We start from the raw sequence: 22,548 nt of genomic DNA, 5'->3' as shown, positions 1-22,548 counted from the left end.
GAGGAATATATCTCTCCGTTTTTCTCTCTCTCTCGCGTGTGAACACGCGTGCTGCCCACATGCAGACCGTAACACGTCTTAAATGAGTTATAACACGTCAAATTAGCTATGATATGATGTATTTCCTAGAGGATTAATATGATGACTCATAATAATCATATTACCGGTGGCGATTTCCCACGGTTATTCTCATATAGTATGCTTGTTTTCTCCACTGTAATGAGCAGAAAAATAAATATTCTTCAATTATAGTAGTCTTATTTAGTCCACTTTAGTCCATTTACTAAAACAGTTTTTTAAAATCTTTTTATTCTTGCCTGTAGTAATTTCCTGATGATGTAATAAACATATTTGTCTACTTGTTATTAAAAACATTATGAGTATGCAAAAAGCAGAAATAGAATGGTCAGTGTGAACAGAAAGAAGAGAGAGAGAGAGAGAGAGAGAAAGAAAGTGCCCAGCTCTTCATGAAAACCTATCCCAGACACCTCTAATTGGAGAGTATTTATCCAGGAGCCCAGGAGAGAAGAGAGTGCACCCTGGGCTGTTTTCACATGGGATTATGCCGGGTCCCAAACCCAACACACTTCACAGGGCAAAACCCCAATGCTCTTTCTCCATCATATGGCAAAGATTAGCCCCCACCTGCCTATTTGCCCAATCTCACTGGCCTACCGTTTGGTCTGAAACTGAATTAGTAATGTTGGATCACTTTTTTGAAGCAGAGTAACATACTTGTTGCCACTCTAATGTAGACTACACAAGAGTTTTTTGTAACTGAATATCATGCATCATATGACGCTGGTATATTATGTCATGTAATATAGCCTATATTTTGAATTAGGCATAGGTGATAAATTACCCACCGTTTGGAACCTAATTGCTTAGGATCCAAGTAGGCACACTTTATTTACATGCAATGTATTAAACACAGATAATCTTTCACCTTACAATGTTTCTCGAGTACTGTATTTCACGTTTCAGGATGTTTTGGAGTAGCCAACATAATACTTATGGGTAGCTCAGCATCCAAAAGGGAGATCTCTGCTTGCTCTCTAATGCCATCTACTGGACATGATCAGTTGATCAGTACCAGAAAGTCCAATGGATATTTCACTATTGCTATATCCTATATCGCAACCCTTAAAACCCTCATTTTAGATTGTTTGCTTGTTGTTTCACTTTTTCTGAAAGACCATTGGATTCTGTATGTGGTGAATGACCTATTGACCTTTATGCCCCCAAAGCCCAAAGAAAACGAACCCTTTCAAAAGTTGGAAAACAAGAGGTGTTAATCGTAACAAAAGTAAGTTTGGCCCAATTCCATACAGAAGTGGTGCTTTTTTAAATATAGTATAAGGGTCTAAATCTAACCATGATGCTGTGCATATCAGGGTAACAACAGTATATACTAGAGCATTCCTATCAACTACAGATCAAATATATACAGAGATTAAGCAGATTAAGCAATCATGCTCAGTAAAATCAACAGACAGAAAAACAGCCATATTATTTCCAGTGGTATTTGAACTCAAATGAACTCCTGTTGAACTCGAGATGAAGGTCCATTAACATGAATTTACACATGTATTAAGCATGTACTCTTGCACTCTACGTGCCCTTAAGAGGGTAAATAGTGATAAGCACACTGCACCATGTCAAAGCAATCATTTCTGGCCCGACACCTGCTAGTTTCCCATCAAAACGTGGGAATGGCAGCACACCTTGCCGGTGTATATAAGAGGTAGTGAGTGTTGGTACATATGCATTCCTCCTACCCACAAGCAAGGTAAGTTCAGGTCACTTGCTTTTACTTTCTTTTCTTTTCTACTACTACACTGTAGTAGTGAAAAATAAGAAAAATGTGTAGTCTGCACATAATCCTTATAAGACTTTTTATCTTCCAGATGTCTCTTGCTTGGATCCTGAGTCTGCTTTGTTGCCTGGCTGGCACAGCATATGGCAAGTTGTGTTTTATTTTATTCTCTTTTCCAATTTTACTGTAATCATTCTATGCCATAAAAGAGCACCTATCTGCAATTTGTAACTGGTCCCTGAATAAAGTCTAAGCTTAACACCAGAAATGACCACCCACCTCCCAACCGTTTACTGTATACGTTTTTAATTGCTACTAGTGTTGATGTCTTGCATATTATTGTATATTATTGTATGTCTTTAAATGTCTATGAATTGAATAGGCCATCGCAGTTCCCGCCCACTTCCTGGTGCCACTGAAAAATACTCAATGCATTTTTCCCATTGACTTTTCCAAAAATATTTATATCAATTCATTTAAGCCTAGAATCAAGCTATCCAGGCTCCTGGTGAATCATGACCATAAAACGTTTGATTCAGTGAAAAAAACATTTTGAAAACGGCAAAACAAAGGGTATTTATTAAATATAGTAGATCATATAATTAAATATAAAATAAAAAAAAACACAGAAAAAAATGTTTAATGGTCATGATTCACCAGGAGCCTGGATGGCTTGATTCTAGGCTTAAATTAATTGATATAAATATTTTTGGAAAAGTCAATGGGAAAAATGCATTGAGAATTTTGCAGTGGAACCCGGAAGTGGCCGCAACTGCAATGCCCTATACACAGCACCACAATGGAAGCAAGCCCTTAGGGCTCTTTGTGTTAACATTTTAGCATCATTGTATAATCCACAGTACTATTTGCAAACTGTTAATAAAGTATTCAATCAATCAATCAAAATCATATGTAATGTTACTCACTGTTAATGTAATAATGTATACTGTGTTATTGCATGGGTGGAACAGGCTCCCTCTCTCACCCTCTCCCTTTCCCTCTCCTGACTTCAGGAATCTCCACATATGTACGGGCATATTTGTCCATAAACACAAACAGACAACTTTAACTTTATGACAATCAGAAAACCTGCCTGGATTGCTGGTGTTATTGTGCTGACGTGTCGCAAAGCATCGCGTCATTCAGTGTGTTCAGGTTTCTGTACCCAGCATTGGTCAGGTTATTGCATGGAAATAGTCTCTCCCTCTCCCTCTCTCCCTCTCCCTCCGCCACTCCCCATCCCCCTCCGCCTCCCCTCTCAGTCTCTCTCGCTGATCACGCTCTTGTCTGACATCACGCTAGTGGTGGACAAAGTACTCAACCCAAGTACTTGGGCCAAAGTATAGATACTCCTGGTGAAATATTACTCAACTACAAGTGAAAGTTGCTCAGTCAAATTTGTATTTTTAAGTAAACTACTTACTTTTCAAAATACTTAAGCATTCAAAAGTACATTTTCTTTTTTATATGAATGCATTGCTGTATTGACATTTTGAGAGTTGTCAAAATATTCAAAGATATTCAAACATTTTTCAAAATAGCTGAGCTACAAAAGTCAATAGTCAAAAGTGCAATATTTGTCTTTGAAACGTAGTGCAGTGAAAGTCAGAAGTATCCAATAATACAAATACTCAAATAAAGTACAGATACTCAAATACTCAATGTACTTTAGTACAGTGCTCAAGTAAAAGCACTTAGTTACTGTCCGCCTACGCATAACACACACAACAGAAACCCAACTACGTCGATTTGCGCTCACACATCAGGCATGGCCATATATAGGCATATCTATACACACAGACAACTTGAACTTTATATAGAAATAGAGAGAGCGTGAGAGAGAGAGAGAGAGAGAGAGAGAGAGAGAGAGAGCGAGCGCGAGAGAGACAAGTATACTGTATATTGTTTTAGCTAAAAATGGTCCTTCGGTCATTCAAGGTTTATATCCAACAGCAGATGTGATATGATATATTTGGTTTGTACTGTATGAGGAGGAGTGACGTCTGTGCAACATTAACAGGTGCTGAGGTATGTTTCAGTGACCTGGGTTGCTTTAACGACCAGCCCCCGTGGGGAGGTACGCCCCAGAGACCCGCCACCCGCCTGCCCTGGGACCCTGAGAAGATTGGCACCAACTTCTTCCTCTTCACCCCGAAGAACAAGTACTACCAGGCAAGTGGAAGGCTGTACTTTATGAAAACAATATATTGCTGCTGCTGTGAATAATATTCTGGAATGTATTCTATTGATACTGTTAGCTTATACAGAACATGTATAAACATCAACATTTGGGTTATATGTATAGAAAATCAACAAACAAAACAACTAAAAGACAAATCACTTAAGAGAAAGAAAAACAACAAAAAGAAACATACAAAGAAGAAAAACATAATAAATAAATAAAAACAGGTATTCAGCCTAAATATTGTCGGCATCATCATACAGTATTCTGTTCTTTCCCTGGGAACACCTAACCTAATACTGTACACTTACGAACCTACGTTATCCCAGTGTACATAATAAGCTATAATTATGTTACACTAACACCATGTCTCAGTCTTTGATGCTAATATACAATTATACTGTATCTTTCCCATTTACAAATAGGCTATATTTATCTACCCTGTCATTCGTTCTGCATGATATTTGCTCATATGATGCAACTTTATCAACCTCGTCTTGGAAAGAAGATCTCCACAGTCTTCCATCCCCTCATCAGAATCCGTCTTCCAATCATGACAGCAGTCAGAGCTAAATACATTGCATTGCCATAGTGGGAAACCTGCATAGGATCTCTCTGTATGTAAAGCCTTGGGCTTAAAAGGGAAATCAATCCCTGTCTAGTCTAGGATACTGTTTCTCAACATCGGGTCCACAGACCACAGGGGGTACAAATGGACCCTTACAGGTCTGTAATTCTAAGAGTGTGCAAATGGAACCACTATTAAACCATTTGGTTTATAGTGTATGAGGAGTGACGTAAACCATTTGGTTTATAGTGTAAAATGGGAATAATAATTTAAAAGAAGTATCAAATGGTGGTCTGTGGCCTAATATTAAAACTTAAAATGAAAAAAGGTTGAGATCTATTGCCTCCACCTCAGATCTCAGGATTCAAACATCCTGTGCCTCCTCCTCAGGCCCGTTTCTTAATTTTTATTTTATCAGGATCCGTAAGCCCCTCCCAATTTCAGTTTGGCACGTTCCATCGGGGGGTAATCTGAAGCTCACAGCCCAAATCTAGGACCATTGTGTCTATCGCTCCCCGAGTTATGCCCCGGACAGACTCTTTTTTTGTGGACAGACACTTTTTTGCGGACAGAGACTTGGTGGCTAGTATGATGTTGATTATAGACGGGAGCCGGCCTACTCAGGGCCATGCAAGTCGTGAACGATGGAAATCGGGAACACATGCTCCACCTGTTATCTGATGTGCTCGTACCCGTCGTCAGTTCCATGCGCATCGCACTTCGCGCTACCGCTTTCGTTCGCTTCCTTTACTATGAACACACAGCTCTCATGCTTTCTTTTCCATTGCACACACTGCCACTTATATTGGCAACGCAGCAAAAATGAAGCGCCGCTCTGCCAATCCGTGAAGTCGGGGTGGCCAATCAGGGAAGCCGATACAGTACATTCCCTCCAAACACACAGAGTATCAATGCATCCTCCGCAGAATCGGTGCGTCGTCCGCAGACCCGCTGTCAGGTTTTTATAAACGATTAAACGTGTAACCATTGGAATGTGGCCGATTAACCACGGTTAACCATCTATGATGTCATAACAATAAATAAACTTGCAGTCCTATGTGTGTGGGCAGTTCAAATAGGGCCTAAAACATGTATTGTAACATACATTAGGTCTGATGTCATAGACTGGCCTTCAAGTACTCTGACAGCGGGTACAGCGGGTACAGCGGGTATTGCATAGCCGGAGGGCCACACGTTCCCAACGGGCATCATTACCAACAGGCATCAGCTTGGTATATGAAATAAAAACATATATTTCATATGGAACAGGACACAAGGCTATATATACAGCTTTGTGTCCTGTTCCATATACCTTAGTGATGCCAGCAAGCAGCTCAGATTGTTGAGGCGGGACCCTGGGCAAGCCAAATCCCCCAGACAATAAATGCTTCAACTGTCGCTATGTATGGCCAGAATGTAGACCTGGGGAAGTCAACCTCTAAGATCAACCAATGAAACTATTTGATATACAACCAATGAAATTATCTAATATACTAATACATTGATTGATTGATTGATCGATTTCAAATAAATCCACCAGTGTGCACTGTGGATATATATAATATACCGTATGTTACATATAAATCCCCCAGGGTGTGCTGTGAATCCCTTTATTTACCCACTCTCTCCATGCCACAAATAAGCCAATAAGAGTTAAATGAACACTAAGAATTCCATACCTATTCTAGGCTGTTCCACACAGTCAACACGCAAACTCAACATATTGTGGTGCAAATGTTCTATTCCTCTTAATTAATAACCTCCCTTGCTGTTTGAGAATATTTTGTGTTCAAGTTATGAGGAAGTAGATTATTTCTTGCATTGTACACTTAAATTACACGTTTTCCGTGTTTTACCCCTTTTTTAATTATTTGTCAATAGTAACCACATCCAAAAGTGAATCCCAAATATATCCTATACATGTATACAAATGAAAGGAAAACCCTGATTAACTGAGAGGAGATTCTGGAGAAACATAAACATCTGCTTCTATGCATGTGTACTGCTGATACAATTAAGCAATTAACATCCCATCATGCTCTGTAGCATGCATACAAATACTAAGCAGGCCTTAGGTGACCTAATTTTGGATCAGGATGGCGAGAGAAGGTGACTATGAAAGAGGGTCCATTACTGGGGCATAGAGGGCATGAGCTCGAGTCACGAAGACGGCTCAACTGACTAGAGTTAAACAGTGACTGAAGTGTGGAATGTGGAGTTCGATCTATGGGAAAGACAACAGCAAATAGAAATTGCAGCCGAAAGCTCAATGACTGTGATGCTTGTGCTTTAGTAAAAAGGATTTCCAAAGAAGTACTGCTCTATATGGGTCCATATGTCATATAGACCCTGATGAAGACCTTCTAGGTCGAAACGCGTTGGTCATATTCATTTGCCTTGCTCTAAATAAATTTAAAACCTTTTTGGCAAGCAGTACTTCTTTGGAAATCCTTTTTGCTTATGTGATCCTACCTGTGTCACCAAAGAGCACCTATCTCAGAGCCACTGAATGATCCCTGCAGCGCTTCTCTATCTTTCAGCTTGTGCTTTAGTGTCATGGGTAAGGAAATACAGAAGGGGAACTCTTCCTCAGCTGACCGAGAATGTCGGCAAGTAGGGCTGCAGTGCATTAACCCCTCATAGACAAATGCACATATGCCAGTTCAGTGGTGCAAAAACCATAAGCACTGGTCAGAGATGTGGGGGGAAAAGTGATCTAGTCACTTCAACATATTCTCAACAAGTGGGCAAGTGTTTGTGGGGCGTACACCAAGAGAATGGTACAGGCCTGAATGCTTCAACCCGGTGGCTCTGTTATGCCGTATGGATAGGGGTGTAACGTTGCATTAACTGCATCGATTTTAATTTCAACAATCGCAGTATATCGATATGTAAACAGCAATCGCATCGTATCGTTTTGCAATGCAAATAATCGGTATCAAAACGTTTTGCAATGCAAATAATCGATTGTATTGATACTAAGTATTTGTGCGCTGTATTTAGCAAGAAAATTAGGGGTTTAATTACTTTTCCATTCCATATAGCTACACTTGGTCTATCGATAAATGTGTGTATTCTCTCTGTTCATGTCAAGAATCACTTTACTTATTTATATCCATAATAAATGTTTCCCTTAAAAAACCTGCGCTATCCACACGTTTCACACAGATTTAATTTCTTTGCAAAATAGTTACTGTATCGCTTTAAAATCATTGAATCGTATAGCCATGAATGAACCAATATTGTCCATGTATCGTATCGTCAACCATGTATCGTGATGTGTACATATTGCTGTTAAAATGTCGTATGGACCATTTTCCTGGCATGTTTGTTTGTTTGTGAATAAACCATCATTTCTCTACTTTGGCGAGAGATTTGGTGTAGAGGGGAAAAAAAGGAGGGGGCCAAGTATAGATTCCTGGTGCACCCCGGCCCAGGGATCTTTCTTCTAAATTATTTGTATTTTTTTTTTATCTATACAGGTGAGTCCCATTGAGATACTGTACAAGTTCTCTTTTACGAGGGGAGCTTGTGCCTTGTTTTAAATAGTTAACAATGACTCATTTATTCAAAACTCTAAACATCCCAACATGCACGTTTAGGTGATCACACCTGATGAAGCCGCTCTCAAGTTATCAAACTACAGCGGATACAGGAAGACTGTGTTTGTCATCCCTGGCTATCTGGCAGAGGGTGAGGAAGAATGGACGCATAAGATGTGTAAGGTACGAGGTGCTGTGTTTTGCTGTGAACTCTTCCATCATTGTGGAACGAACCCATGAATGCACAGCCACCAGCACTATGGTGTACTTTGCATGAATAAGATTGGCAGTCACTGTGTGTGTGTGTGTGTGTGTGTGTGTGTGTGTGTGTGTGTGTGTGTGTGTGTGTGTGTGTGTGTGTGTGTGTGTGTGTGTGTGTGTGTGTGTGTGTGTGTGTGTGTGTGTGTGTGTACGCCCAGTGAACCAGTGTTCAGTGATGCCACTCTGATGTCACTCCTCACAGACTATACTGAAGGAGGACGGTGTGAACTGCATTGCCGTGGAGTGGACGATGGGGGTGAAGACTGAGTACGCACAGGCAGCCAATAATGCCAGGGTAGTGGGCGCCCAGGTGGCACACATGACCAACCTCATCATGGTACATACATACACCAACTCAAGTGCTGTTTTATGAGTAGATCAAACCCTATTTCATATTATTTCATATGCAGTCACCAGGACAATTACCAACACATAAGACTAGTAACAGAGAAAAGCATGAAATTAGTTGTAACAATGCAATCAGAGTAGCCAGAAACACATTTTGAAATATAGCATGAGAGTTCTCAAAATCCTTGTTGTGAGCTTGTAGATCTGTTTTTTTTTTAATGTTGATACATTTTCTCTTATGGGGGTCTGTGACCAAATACATATCTATTTGGGGGTTGTTGACATGAGAATGTATGAGTACACACTGACTCAAAGCCAAAATCATGAACCATTAGAGAGATCAAAAAAAAGGACAAGCATGTGTGAAGTATAACTCTAACATGCCCATGTTGCATGGCACAGACACTCTACAAGCAGAAAGCTGACAAGTTTCATATCATCGGACACAGCATGGGGGCCCACGCTGCAGGACACGTTGGTTCTGTGCTCCCAGGCCTGGCACGGATCACTGGTAAGTCACAAGCTTCCAAGCAGCTCACACAGTGGCCAGTGGGACAGCGAGCTTTCGGGATTGTCTTTTTTCCAATGGTATGATAATCATGGTTTGTTATGCCATTGCCAAGCTGTTCTTTTGTTGGAATAGTGTAGTTTGTATACTGTTCTGTACAAAACACAAAGAAAAGGGGTGTATTTTATTAATTCTATGACATAAATGTATTGAAAAGTGTTGACATTATGTGCCATCATTCAGAAAGCAATGAGAAATGCATTCATTCATGACTACATAATAGTTTCATATATTCTGTACATTTCTCAGGACTTGACCCAGTGGAACAATACTTCCAGGAATGCGACGCCAGCGTGCGTCTGGACACCAGCGACGCCACCTTTGTTGATGTGATTCACAGCGACGGACTCCCTTTCCACGACAAACTCGGTAAGTGTACATCTCAATTTGATGATAATGAATACCAATGTATCAACAGAAAAAGGGGAACGGTTGATCCACAAGACATAAGAAGCTTGAACTCTGGTTTCCTCGCTATTTGTAATTGTTTCTGTTGCTAAACGTATGACCAACTCCAGTAAACACTCACGGCCATTCGGGCTATAGGTCTTTAGACAGGTATAGAGTTATTTTGTGAAATTCTATGGCGTTTCAGTGCAGTGGACAGATAAAAATGTGTGTGCTCACGTCAGGCCTCGGTATGTCTGAAGCCATTGGACACATTGACTTCTACCCCAACGGAGGAGAAATCATGCCTGGCTGTTCCAAGAACAGTGGCAGAGCTGACCTTGATGGCATCTGGGAAGGTAAGATATTGACACCCAACATTTATAGGACTCTCTACTTTACCTGAGCACTCAAAATACACATAAGAGGTAAAGTCAATTACTACTGTACTTCAAGTCAACACACCCCCACCTCCAAAAATGCTCTCTATATCTAACAGCACATGATCTTTGCTAAGAACTGGCAAGGCAACTGTTTTAAAGATAATGCCTCATCGGCAGAGTGCGAGCATCAACGCAGGCACTCTCCCTATACATATCACAATGACTCATATACCTCTATTTTCTATCTTACTACGCATAACAGCCCATGGAATATTGGAGTGGTCCCAATGGAAAAGTCATAAAAAAACAACCTCTGGCATAGTTTTTCCAGTTGGACCCACGTTATCTGAGCAAATATTTTCTAAAATGACCCACGACAGCTTCCTTTTGAAATGTGCCGCAGTGCAGTGGGGCTCAAGTGGCGGCATTGGTGCCGTGCCTGGAAGGGAGGGGGTCGGGGTTTGGGGGGTGCACAGCTGAATCTGCCACTTTTGATCTTATAGATAAGAGAGAGAGAGAGAGAGTTGGAGCCAGTGTCACATAGCTGGAGGTCTTGGAACGCCTGGTGCTTGCCCTATGCTGGGAGCAAAACAACACAGCCTGTGACCTCTTTCTATCTCTGTCTCTCCCATCATGGTGTCTATTTCTCTATCTGTGTGTGTGTGTGTCTCTCTCTTACCTCCTCTTTCTCTGTTTCGAACTCTACAGTACTTCATTTTGTACTTTTCAACAGAATCTCTGCTCTCCCTGTTACCTTCCTCACTTGACTGCTTCAAGGAGGTCATTAGTTCACAGCTGAAAGTCAAGATCGTCTATCTATGTTCTACATCTCTTCTCTTCGCTCTAACACTCTCCCTTTTATAACATCATCTTATTCCCTCCTTCTCCATTTCACGGTCGTCACATTTTCCATTCCTTTGCCAGGTACCTACCACAAGAAGTTTGATGCCTGCAACCACATCAGATCCTACCAGTACTACAGCGACAGCATAGCAAAACCCAATGGCTTTACAGCATATCCATGCAGTAATGCAGCCAATTTTGACGCTGTAAGTGTTTTGAGCCCAATTTGAAGTGCGTAATTAATTACCCCATAATTCTGAGCGTTAATTTAACACAGAGCATAGAACATGACATGTACCATTGTAGATAACATTTCACACTCATCCACATGAAACCTAGCGTCCCTATTCTAAGCAAACATTTGGTGAAAATATCTGATCTATAAGCTTGCAACGCGTCACATTTGTGAGCTTGTAGATCGGCTATTTTCAGCAAAGAAATTTGGTGTAGCGGGGAAAAAAGGACTGGACCAAGTATAGACCCCTAGGGGACTCCGGTCAACGAAGTATATAGGGTTTTCTGGTTCACTGAACACTAAGGATCTCACTGTGCACAAAATGTCTTGGGTTTAGTATTTGTGCGCCACAAAACAAAAGAGGGTATTGGGGAGGCATTTGGAAGAGGTTATATCCCCCATTTAAAAAGTGACTCAGGGCTATCAAATGGGACAAGAGATGGAGGAGGGGCACATAAGGGAGGGGACGGGGCCCGTAATCCCCCGTAGCAGCATGCATATGGGGGCAGCCACCTGTCGCCGTGTATGACATTGATACGGCTGTGAACCGTTTCTTCGGTTTTAGAAGTTGATTCGGCGAGATTGGATTTTTGTGGCAGCGATGGAAGCGACGCGGACGGGCTTCCCTCATGCCTTCAGTGGTGAGGGTCTGTGTCTGCAGCTGTTGGCGTTAATGACAGTTTATCCCCGTTTTAGGCCCATGTCCCAATCAAACAGGGCCCAGGGAGTGCCGAACATGACCTCATATGACTATGTCCCCGCTGAGGGTTGACAACGCCGCCTTGTTGTTCACCTCATAAACGCCCCTGGGCGATATTCCTCCGGCCCCGGGTTGACAGCTGTAAACTTAAGACTGTTCCCACACTATCAAGCGGTATAAAACGGTTTTATCCCTATCTCCATATTTATAAGGTGGCAAGCTAAGATACCTTAATGTACGGGGTGTAGGAAAAAAGCTCTTGAGGTCTTTATTGTGGAGTGCTTGAAAATCCAGAGGCGCTGACATGGGAGTGAAATAGTGAGATCAGGATGGTTATATTGTAACTCCCTGGGATTCTGCAGAGTGAGGCGTAAAGATGCTGAAGCTGGTGTGTCCTAAAATCTAAAATCCCATTTCATGTTTCACCTTGAACATAACATCAACAGAATAGCAGAGATATTAATATAACAGTCGCTCATAAAAGAGCAAATTAGAATGAATCGTTTTCACCTCCGCCTGTCTGTCCATCCGTCTGACTATGTTCCCGTTAGCGCGATATCTTCGGGCAGTTATGAATGGATTTGCACAAAACTTGGTGGAAAGGTTGGTCCTGGGCCAAGGAACAAATGATTAACTTTTCACACCAATTCGCCAAAAGGGGGTGTGGTAGTGGGCGTGGCATGTTACAAAAATTCCCATAACTTCAGCATAGATTAATAGCTCATTGGCCCAGGAAGAACCGATTTACTTGTCACATGCATCATGAAGTTCTATTGGCCAAAAGTGGACGAGGCACTATAAACACAAACTGCTGCCTTGTGCGGGTCTGTGTTCCACTGAGCACATTTTCTAGTTGTTCATTAGATAAACATAAATATAACATTAATCAAGTACAATGTACCATTTCTAAAGGGCCTGGTTTGCTGTATAATGAGTGGGCATGGTATGATGCATGTTACCCACATACGATTTGGTTACATATTCTGGTACCTAGTACCTAGAGAGATTTTCAAAATGTTTGTGCACAAGGCACACTAAAGAACAAGTAAAAATCTCAAGGCACACCTGTATTCATATCCATGCAAAATAGAATCTTTAGCACATGTTACCACTATGTAAATGTTTATTTTCATTTTCTAATGCTAAATAAAAAGTTGTATACAAATAAATATTCTTAGAGTATATAATTTTGCATTTATTGGGAGATGAGTGCGCACAAAGTGCTGATATAGCAAAAAAAAAAAAACACTTTTTGCATACCATAGTTGTGTATATATTGCAATAATGTGTGGTTGTCACAAAATCCCACACCGTTTGGGAACCACTGACCTAGGGTGTGGTTGTTTAACTGCAGAATCCTGACATCTTTATCGCATGAGCACCTTGGTCAAACCTTGCTCTGACATTGTCTTTACAGGGACTGTGTTTCCCATGCGCAGATGCAACATGCCCTCTGATGGGCTATCGTGCTGACAGGTTTACTGTGACTGATGGCATTTCCAAGACAAAGTTCTTCCTGAACACAGGCAGTTCAAAGCCCTTCGATCGTAAGTACTTTCACCGACTGATCCAGCCCTGATCAGGAAGTCTTATAAAATGGGGGTTCAAAGAGATTATATGAACTTGCCCTTTTATTTGGAAAACTTCTGAATGATTTGGAAGTGTGGACAGCTGGACATTTCTCTCTGTGATCCTTTATAACACCCTGGCATGGAAGAAAATGTACTTATCAGCTATGTGGCGGCTAGTACTGTAGCAGCAAGGGTAAAATGATGATAAAATGACTGCATATTCCATTTCTAGGTTACAGCTACCACATCAAGTTAACCTTGGATGGCCCCTTTTGGCCCAATCCAGGCGTCCTGTACGTGGCACTATCTAATGGCAAGACCAGTACTGATGAATACAAACTTCACGTGTAAGAGCATTTCTTTTTTTGTGACCAACTTTTTATTTTCTTTTTAAGACAAGCTTTCAGAGGTGACAGACATTACATCACATTGCTGTGTGGGCAAGCAGATCATACATTTTTCCACAATAGCATACGAAAGTGTCTTTTCAGTACATAGATTGTCCGTTGTGTACTGTATAGTCTGCCTGTTGGCAGTTGTGACAGTCGTTACCTCTGATCCTGAGGCTGCTTATCAGCCCAGGTCCCTTCTTTACCCCCCTACCAGACCCCCGGGTTCGCACAGACATTATAGGAACGGTAAAACCATGATGTATACATGTAGATAATACAATTTGAATAATACAGTTTTTTTTTTTTTTTTTTTTTTTGATAATGCAATGAAGTGAAAGACCAAAGTAAATCATAATTGTGTTTGTTAGATACCCTCTAATCTTGTTACAGAGTGAGTGGAAGGGAAAAACAGAAATAACTAAATAAAAACAAAACAAAAACAAACAAAAAAAAACACAACAGCAGAGAACAAAAAAAATAAATAAATAAGACATTATTTTTTGTTTAGTCTCAGATGTCAGTATGTGTTTCAGCCTGGTGGAGTACTGTTTTAACCTTCTGGGCCGCAGTGAGCAATATTTGAATCGATTCTGTCCTTGCGCCCTGTGCTCTAGCACTAGATGCCTCTAATCTCAAGACTTCGTAGAAGGACAACTTCCAACAGTGAATATTGAGATTATGAGGTGGTTTCCATCTCATTACAAGCATTTTCTTTGCTGCCGTTAAACCAGCCAAAAACACTCTCTTTTTTTGAGGTGTTAATCCTAGAGATGAATCATCATTTAATAATAAAATGTGTGGCAGACAAGGTATATTTATCTCTGTTATATCAGTGAGAAATAGTGCAACCTTGGCCCAAAAAGCTAGTACTCCTGGACATTCCCACATCATATGTACATATGTTCCCATGGCTCTTTGCGGACATAGAGAACATAGAGGACTTTGTGAAAGTTGGATTTGGCAGAGTTTCCTGGGTGACAGATAAAATCTTTGTATAAGTTTGTAATGGGTTAGTTGGTTATTATAATTACGGGAAGTTAACGGAATATTATCCCATACATTCTGCCAATTTATGCAGGCATTATAGTCTTTTAAATCTATGTTCCAGACAGTGATATTACCTGTAATTTTGTTTATTTTTTCTTGTATTTTATTATATATCCCAGAAACAAAGCCACTTTTAACATTTATGCCTCTAATTATACGCATCAAGGGATGGATTAGTAAAGGTTGATTCCATGGGACCCCATATGTGCGCATTGCAGTGCGCAACTGTAAATAAAAAAAGAAGGATGTACTAGGGACATTATAGATTTGTTTGAGCTCTTGAAAGGATCTAAGACCATATTCACTGAATATGTCGGATAGTTTGTGAATACCTCGTCTTTGCCAATTGGGAAATGTAACTGGTTCCCCACCCAACAGTAAGGAGTTGTTATCAAAAATAGGGGTATCTATGTGCCATTTTGTGTCCCACTGTCCCATTTCGGCAATATATTTCCAAACATGGATTGAATGTGCTATAATTGGGCCAAATTTAGTCTGGCAAAGGCCTTGAGACAGACCAGAAAAGAGAATATCTTTGAATGTATATGGAGATACAATGTGCTTCTCCATATTTACCCATGGTACTTCAGAATCATTATTGAACCATCTTAGTAACGGCCTAAGCATAAAGGAGAAATAATATTGTTCAAGATTAGGAACCGATAGTCCTCCTGCCTTCCTACTGTTTTGGAGAGTGGTGTTACTAATTCGTGGATGCTGTTCACGCCATATAAATTTGAATATACGCCCCTGTAGCTTCTCCCAAAATCCTGGGGGTGGTGGTAAATGAATCATGCTTACCAGAAAATTGATCTTGGGGAGAATATGGGTCTTAACCACTGAGAGCCTGACTGAGAATGGAATTAGTAATAGTGACCAACGGTTTAGCTCGTCAGATATTGCCTTCTTAAGACTTTTGTAATTTTTTGACACCATTCTATCAATCGATGGGTATATATCTATACCTAAATATCTGAAACAAGAACCCACTGGTATTTCTGTGTGTAACTGGGAAATACTTGTTACTGTATTTAGCGGGAGTAAAATGGATTTATTTAAATTGATCTTGTAACCTGAAATGAAGCTAAATTTTTTAATGGTCTCTAGGACTACAGGTAGGGACCGTGGTGTATTGTCTAGGAATAGTAACAGATCGTCTGCGTACAGAGAAATGTTATGGTGAGTGTTGTTTACTGTTATGGGTCTTATTTCCGCACAATTTCGAATTTTTTGGGCTAAGGGTTCAAGAGATAACGCAAATAATAGTGCGGAGGCGGGACATCCCTGTCTGACGCCACGTCTAATGGGGAAGGGTGTGGAAACCTGATTAGATGTAATAACCATGGCCGTTGGATTATGATATAAAATTTTGAGCATATTTATAAAAGTGTCCCCAAATGCCATATTCTTCAAGGTGTGCCATAAGTACCCCCATTCCAGCCTATCAAAGGCCTTTTCGGCGTCGAGAGACAACACTGCACATGGTGATGTTTTAGGAGCCTTGTCAATAATATGTAAAAGTCGTCTTAGATTGTCTGATGCAAATCTTTGTTTAACAAATCCTGTTTGGTCTGGGTGGACCATTATTGGCAGTATCGTCTCTAAACGTCGAGCGAGGACCTTGGCATATAGTTTTAAGTCTCCATTAAGAAGTGACAGTGGGCGATAGTTAGCGCATATGTTTCCATCTTTTCCTTTTTTCTGTATCAGAGTGATAATTGCAGTACTTATGTCTCTATTAAAACTCCCCTTCATAAAGGCTTGTTGGAACATCTCAAGTAGTATTGGGCCCAATTCTTCCCAAAAGGTCAAGTACAGCTCCGGTGGGATACCGTCGAAACCTGGTGATTTCCCATGTTTCATTTCTTTCAGTGCATCGTATAGTTCCTCCAGGGTAAAGGGAGAGTCCATTAAAGTTATTTGTTGTTCTGTTAGTTTTGGTAGATCCAAGTCTTCGAAAAAGGCGTCTAAATCAGTTTTTGAGAATTGAGCTTCAGATGAAAACAATTGTTGATAAAAAAGTTTAAATTCAAGATTTATTTTGACCGGATCGTTTATCATCACTCCTTCTTTATTTTGGATTGATATAATCTCTGCTTTCTGTTCATTATGTTGGATTTTCCTAGTCAATACAAAGCTTGGATTATTTCCATTCAGATACTCAGTTTGCCTTGCTCTGTGAGCTAGAAACTCTGCTTTCTGTGCCATTAGAGCATTTAGTTCGGACTTCACTTTCCAAAGCTTCCTTTCTCTTTCTTGATCATAGTTGTTTTGTTGTTCTGCGGTTAGCAAGGAGTGTCTAATTTCTAATCTGGATATTTCTTGGTGATGGGCTTTATTACGTGCTGAGGCAAATGATATTGTATTATTCCGGATAAACCCTTTAGTTGCATCCCATAAAAATCTTACATCTGTAACGCTATTTTTATTGATATTAATGAAAGGGCTGAAGTCCGATCTAAATTGCTCACAGAATGATGGATCCTGCAGTAATGTTAAATTAAATTTCCATCTAGTAGCACGTTTTGGACAATTTTCAATTATGAATGCACACAGATTGGCATGGTGATCTGATAGGGACATATTAATAATGTCCGTCTTTTTGACACAACGAAAAATATTAGCAGATATTAGTATATAATCTATTCTTGAAAATGTTTTATGTCTATTTGAAAAGAAGGTGTATTGTTTTAAACTTGGGTTATGATTTCTCCACACATCGATCAATGAATGATTTGACACCAGATTTTTAAATGCTGTAGTAGATGAGTTAACTATAGTAGGACCTGATTTATCCAAGTCTGGTGATAAAACTGTATTCATGTCTGCACCAAAAATAATCCCACAATCTGAGTATTTTTGTAAGACTATTGTTAGTTGAGCATAAAAAGCAGAGTCATAGGTGTTGGGGGCATATGCTGATAACAGCAGTATCTCTTTGTCACCTAGAATACCTTTTACATAAGTAATTCTGCCATCTGAATCGTTTCCTTTCTCAATAGAGTTAAATTTAAGTTTTCTAGATATTAGAATTATTACTCCTTTTGTTTTGTTAGTAGCGGATGATGAGGAAACAACCATGTATCTATTATTTTCTAATTTTTCCAAGTCTTGTGACATTATGTGAGTTTCTTGTAGTAGAGCTATATCAATCCTTTTTCTGTCAAAATATTCAAGACAACTACTATATTTAATGTTCTTGTTTATTCCCTGCACATTCCATGAGAGTACATTTATTTTTGCCATAATATATTCTGTAAGTTTAAATTTGCTTTGGCAATTATTATTATATATATCTTGGAATTATTCATGACACAGTAACAAGGGGGTTTCTATTTGCATTAAAATGTCGTGATATAGAATCAAAAAATGAAATAAAATACAGAAATAATATATAAACATCATGTAACTCTTCCCTGGTCTGGCATCAACCCAAAAACCTCCCACCACCCTCCCCCCCCGAAGACGGTCACGTGGATAGAATACCTTAGTATTCTTATTCCACACAGCCACCTTCCTACCTCCCATTCTCTGCCTAATGCAGAGTTGTGACATGTTGGCTGGTCAAACAGCTCCCTCTACTGGTCTCCCTGTGTTATTAACTATCTGTATTACCAAGAGGAAAAACAAATATTTTTGAAAGGGAAACAGAGGGAGAGAATTTTCTTTTTTTCTTTTTCTTTCTTTCTTTCTTTAGTTTATGATAAATTATATTAGATAAGGAAAATAGTGCCCTGGGTGATATTATCGTCCTCACTAACCATGATGCCAACAACACCGTCCAAAGCCGCACTAGTGGTAGTAAAGATAGGAAGTAAAAAATTTCAGAAATAATAATTCAACTATCATAGCTGCCACTAATACTGTCATTGATAACATTAATTATAATGATAATAACAAAAATAAATAAATGAGTATATAAACTATAAGTAACTAAAACAAATTATGTATTAAACATAATCTACTAATGATGATAGCATCAGTGATAAACAGGGGTAAAAGAAGTAATGCTATGGGTGATATTATCGTCCCCATTCATCTTGATGATAGCAACAACATCCATTGTAGCACTAATGGTAATAGATGCAAATGATACATTTTAGAGAGAGTAAAAATACTAGCAATAATCATTCACCTAACAGTTACCACCAAACTATCACTAATAATATTAATCATAATAATCACACAAAAATAAATGAAAGTAAACCATAAGAAACTAATACAAACAAAAAAAAAAAGTTAACCAAATAATAATAATAATGATAACATTAATTGAGAAAAAAATAGAATTATAAAAAAAAGGAAGAAATTAGAAAGAAAAAAAAATAAGTTCGTTTTTCTAAACCCATAAACAAATCCAAACAGAAGAGGTTTTTATGTTACTCCAAGTCCATGTGGCCACGTTTTTCTCAATGTTTACACTATTTCAGCTGACCAGTGTGTACAGCGCGGCCATAGGCATACCTGTGTTCTGTATGATATGTATATACAGTAGTAGGCAGTCTCGTCCTAGGTGGAGGCTGATGATGAGTTTGGCCCCGCGTGGGCTTGATCTCGGTTGTGTAGAAGTCCATTGCCTCTGAAGCTTCGGTGAAGGAGTGGGTCTTACCCTTGAAGGTAATGAGCAGCTTAGCTGGGTGAGCCACCCCGTAACGTAGATCGGTCTTGCGTAAGAGTGATCTGAGCTCGTCAAAAGAGGCTTGCTGCTTGCGTTGTTCTGCTGTGGCATCACGGACGATGCTGATTTTTTGTCCATTATACTGCAGCCCGCCTGGTTCTCTGGCTTTCCCACCGGCGAGACGTACAACCTTCTGTCTTATATCAGAGCTGTTAAATTTGGCGATTAGGCATCGCGTCTTGCCTTTGTTTGCTCCGATGCGGTGAGCGATATTGACCAAGTGAGGAGGACCTATATCGTGGCCAAAAAGCTCGCTCAGCATTCCATTTACAAACAATGTCGGGTTGCCTTGTTCGGTTCCTTCTGCTATTCCGTAGATCCTCACGTTTAATTTCCTGCTGTAATCCTCGAGCGATTCCGTCTTCTGTTTTAATGATTTAACTTCCTCAAATAGTGCTTTGTTCTCCGCTTCTAGTTGTGTCAGCCTTTGATCCGTCGCATTGGCAGCCGTTTCGAGAGAATCAATCTTGTCCAGGCATGATGTTACTTTTAGCTGGATTTTGTTTAGATTATCCTTGATCGGTTTTAGATTGGATTCGAGTCCTGTAGCCAGTTCTTCTCGTACAATTGTTCTCATGAGCGTCGCTATTTCAGCGTTCTCCATTGTGAACTTTGTTTGGGCACGCGTGGACATGTGTTTGTTCAAGAACGATTAGATTGTTTTGAACGAATCTGCTTACAAAAAAAAAGGAGCTGATAAACGTCGAGAAGTCAACTTAGTTTTTTTGTTCTTTATGGGTTTAGAATAATGATAATATTCGAGGGTTTGCTGCGACACGACGCGAGCTGCGTTCAGTCCATGCCACCGGAAGGAAGTCTCTCCCACTTCGTGTAAGAGCATTTCTATGTTACAGCTACTATTAACTAGAACATAAAAGTGAATCAGTTCATGCCAATACCTTTTTGGGAATAGAGAAAGTATCATACCGAAATGGTTTCAGTGTTAAAGATTATTTTTTTTTCTCCATCTCTAATATGAACCTGAAGAGGAATACCGTGGTCTAATTTTGATTCTCGATTTTTGTGGCTAGTGGCCAAGTAGCACTCCTTATTTTCAGTAGAAAATACGAATAGGCCTATAATTATGCAATTGTAGACAGAGTGCATAGGAAAGGAACTAGCTATGGTGTGAAGTTTCTGCTAAAATATGCATGGTTCTCACCAGTCTGCTTCTTTCCAAACCATCTGTGAAGGGGGGTACTGAATCCTGGCAGAGTCTATGAGAAGTTTATGGAGGTCGAGACTGATGTGGGTGATGTGACAGAGGTGAAGTTCCGTTGGAACAACCACATTATCAACGTGATGTTCCCCAAGTATGGAGCATCTATGATTGAGTTGATGAGAGCAAAGGACAAGAAGACGTAAGTCGGTCATTCCAGCAACATTTGTTTGTTTTTCAGCTGGGAACATAATTCTTTAGGTAGATAAAATAAATGGTATTTAATTAATAGAAAACTTTTGTTACTGTTCTAACTCTCTATCTTCTCTATCTTTTAGATATCTATAAATGCTTTCAAACGATAGAGATAGCAGCTATCTGTGTGCAGAAAGTCACAAGTGTAGTGTCGCGCCAACATTACAAGCAAACATACAAGGAATGCAAGGGTCAGAGTCTTACTGACCCAGGCAATGTCAGATTTCAAAAGAAAGAATTAGCTGAAATATCAGCATTTAGCTGGTGACACGTTTATATCCCACCCAGTTATCTATGGCTTTCTCGATCAATCTATCTGTCAGAGAGATTCTCTATGTCTGCCCATCTGCCATTCTTTGTAACCCTGTCCCACTCTACTGCCCATTGCCCCTGGCAGAGCTTAAGGCAAGAGCAATCAGTCTAAGTGACTATATGCCCCCTAGTGGCTAACTGATGAGACATGGAGGACTAGTTCTACATTGAACAAACATCCCTTATAATAGGAACACATTTAATAGCAATTACTGATTATTTCCCAGAGTTTCTGTTCTGTTTAAAAGCAGACTCCATAAGCCTATGGAAATTATTAATAGATTGTTATTGCTCTGAAATGGGTTTCTCCTTCATATAAATGGATTAACTAAGGACACTAGAGGGCACCATGAGGCCTCTCTAGGATGGATACATTATACTTCTAAAACTCCTAATTTTTGGTCAAATAATAATGAAGTGTGATTGGGCTGAGATAGAACTCACTATAAAAAAAACGGAGAATTGAATAACTATGTTCAGGTTTAAGTGTAATGACCGAAAATTGGGTCTTAACCAACTATGTCTACAAGAGATAATTACAGTGCAAGTGACTTCAATAAAAGGCGCGCTTAACAAAAAGGATGATTTGATCCTTTGTTTAAAGAATACAATAATTTAACCGGCTATACTGGTTAAGCTGGTCATGATTGGAAATCGAGGGGAATATTTTGGAAGATCTTTCATTGTGTGATAAAGTAAGATTACTTTCTCCATGTTGACTGCATAACAGTTCTGTTTCATTTCACAATACCTAGCCCTAGAGATCATTATCACTAATGCCTGATATTTATACTTGGTTGCGCACCGGTGTCACAATAAAACGTTGTAGATCTTCAAGCTCAGAACGCTCACGTGAGATTGTAGATCAGTATAAATCAGTATGAGTTTAATCCATTAAAAACAGGGAAAGTCATTTTAGATTTTTGCATTGGCTATTCAAAAATAGAAGATATACAAGTTCAAAGCGTGTCCGCGCTGCGAGCTTGTACATCAACTATTTTTGAACATTTTTGAAAAATCTTGAAAGTGTGAGAACAACTGATTTAGAAGGTATTTGTAGAATCGGCCTCAGGTCTTGATGCGATAAATCAAGCATAACAACATCCACTGGGTACAGTAGCCCACCTCCCTCTGCTTCATCTAATTTGCTCATTTCCTGTCCTCTATTACAGCTACGACTTCTGTGGGACAGAAACCGTGAGGGAGAATAAAATCCAGTCCGTGCTTCCATGCCAAGTTGAAGTCTAATTTATGCACAGCATAAATTAGCCCACATTCAGAGATACTACATGCCATTCAAT

The 22,548-nt window shown here is 39.7% G+C and overlaps 1 protein-coding gene across 1 annotated transcript; it reads left to right on the top strand.

Annotated features, from left to right (window-relative positions):
* Positions 1 to 1,763: 1,763 nt before the first annotated feature.
* On the top strand, positions 1,764 to 22,548 carry LOC311058643 (inactive pancreatic lipase-related protein 1-like; the record flags this gene model as incomplete). The annotated part of the gene is made up of 14 exons (XM_084076106.1): positions 1,764 to 1,789; positions 2,830 to 2,843; positions 3,837 to 3,988; positions 8,169 to 8,291; positions 8,572 to 8,706; positions 9,120 to 9,228; positions 9,535 to 9,654; positions 9,918 to 10,031; positions 10,980 to 11,104; positions 13,251 to 13,380; positions 13,637 to 13,751; positions 20,221 to 20,352; positions 20,715 to 20,882; positions 22,420 to 22,548. The coding sequence occupies 14 exons, from the start codon at positions 1,764 to 1,766 to the stop codon at positions 22,493 to 22,495; spliced, it is 1,539 nt and encodes a 512-aa protein (XP_083932232.1). The 3' UTR covers positions 22,496 to 22,548.

The sequence above is a fragment of the Gymnoscopelus microlampas genome (genome assembly GCF_963454915.1).
Source record: "Gymnoscopelus microlampas genome assembly, chromosome: 13".
Lineage (NCBI taxonomy): Eukaryota > Metazoa > Chordata > Actinopteri > Myctophiformes > Myctophidae > Gymnoscopelus > Gymnoscopelus microlampas.
Note: the sequence above shows the minus strand (reverse complement) of the source record. Positions and strands in the feature narration are given on the sequence as shown.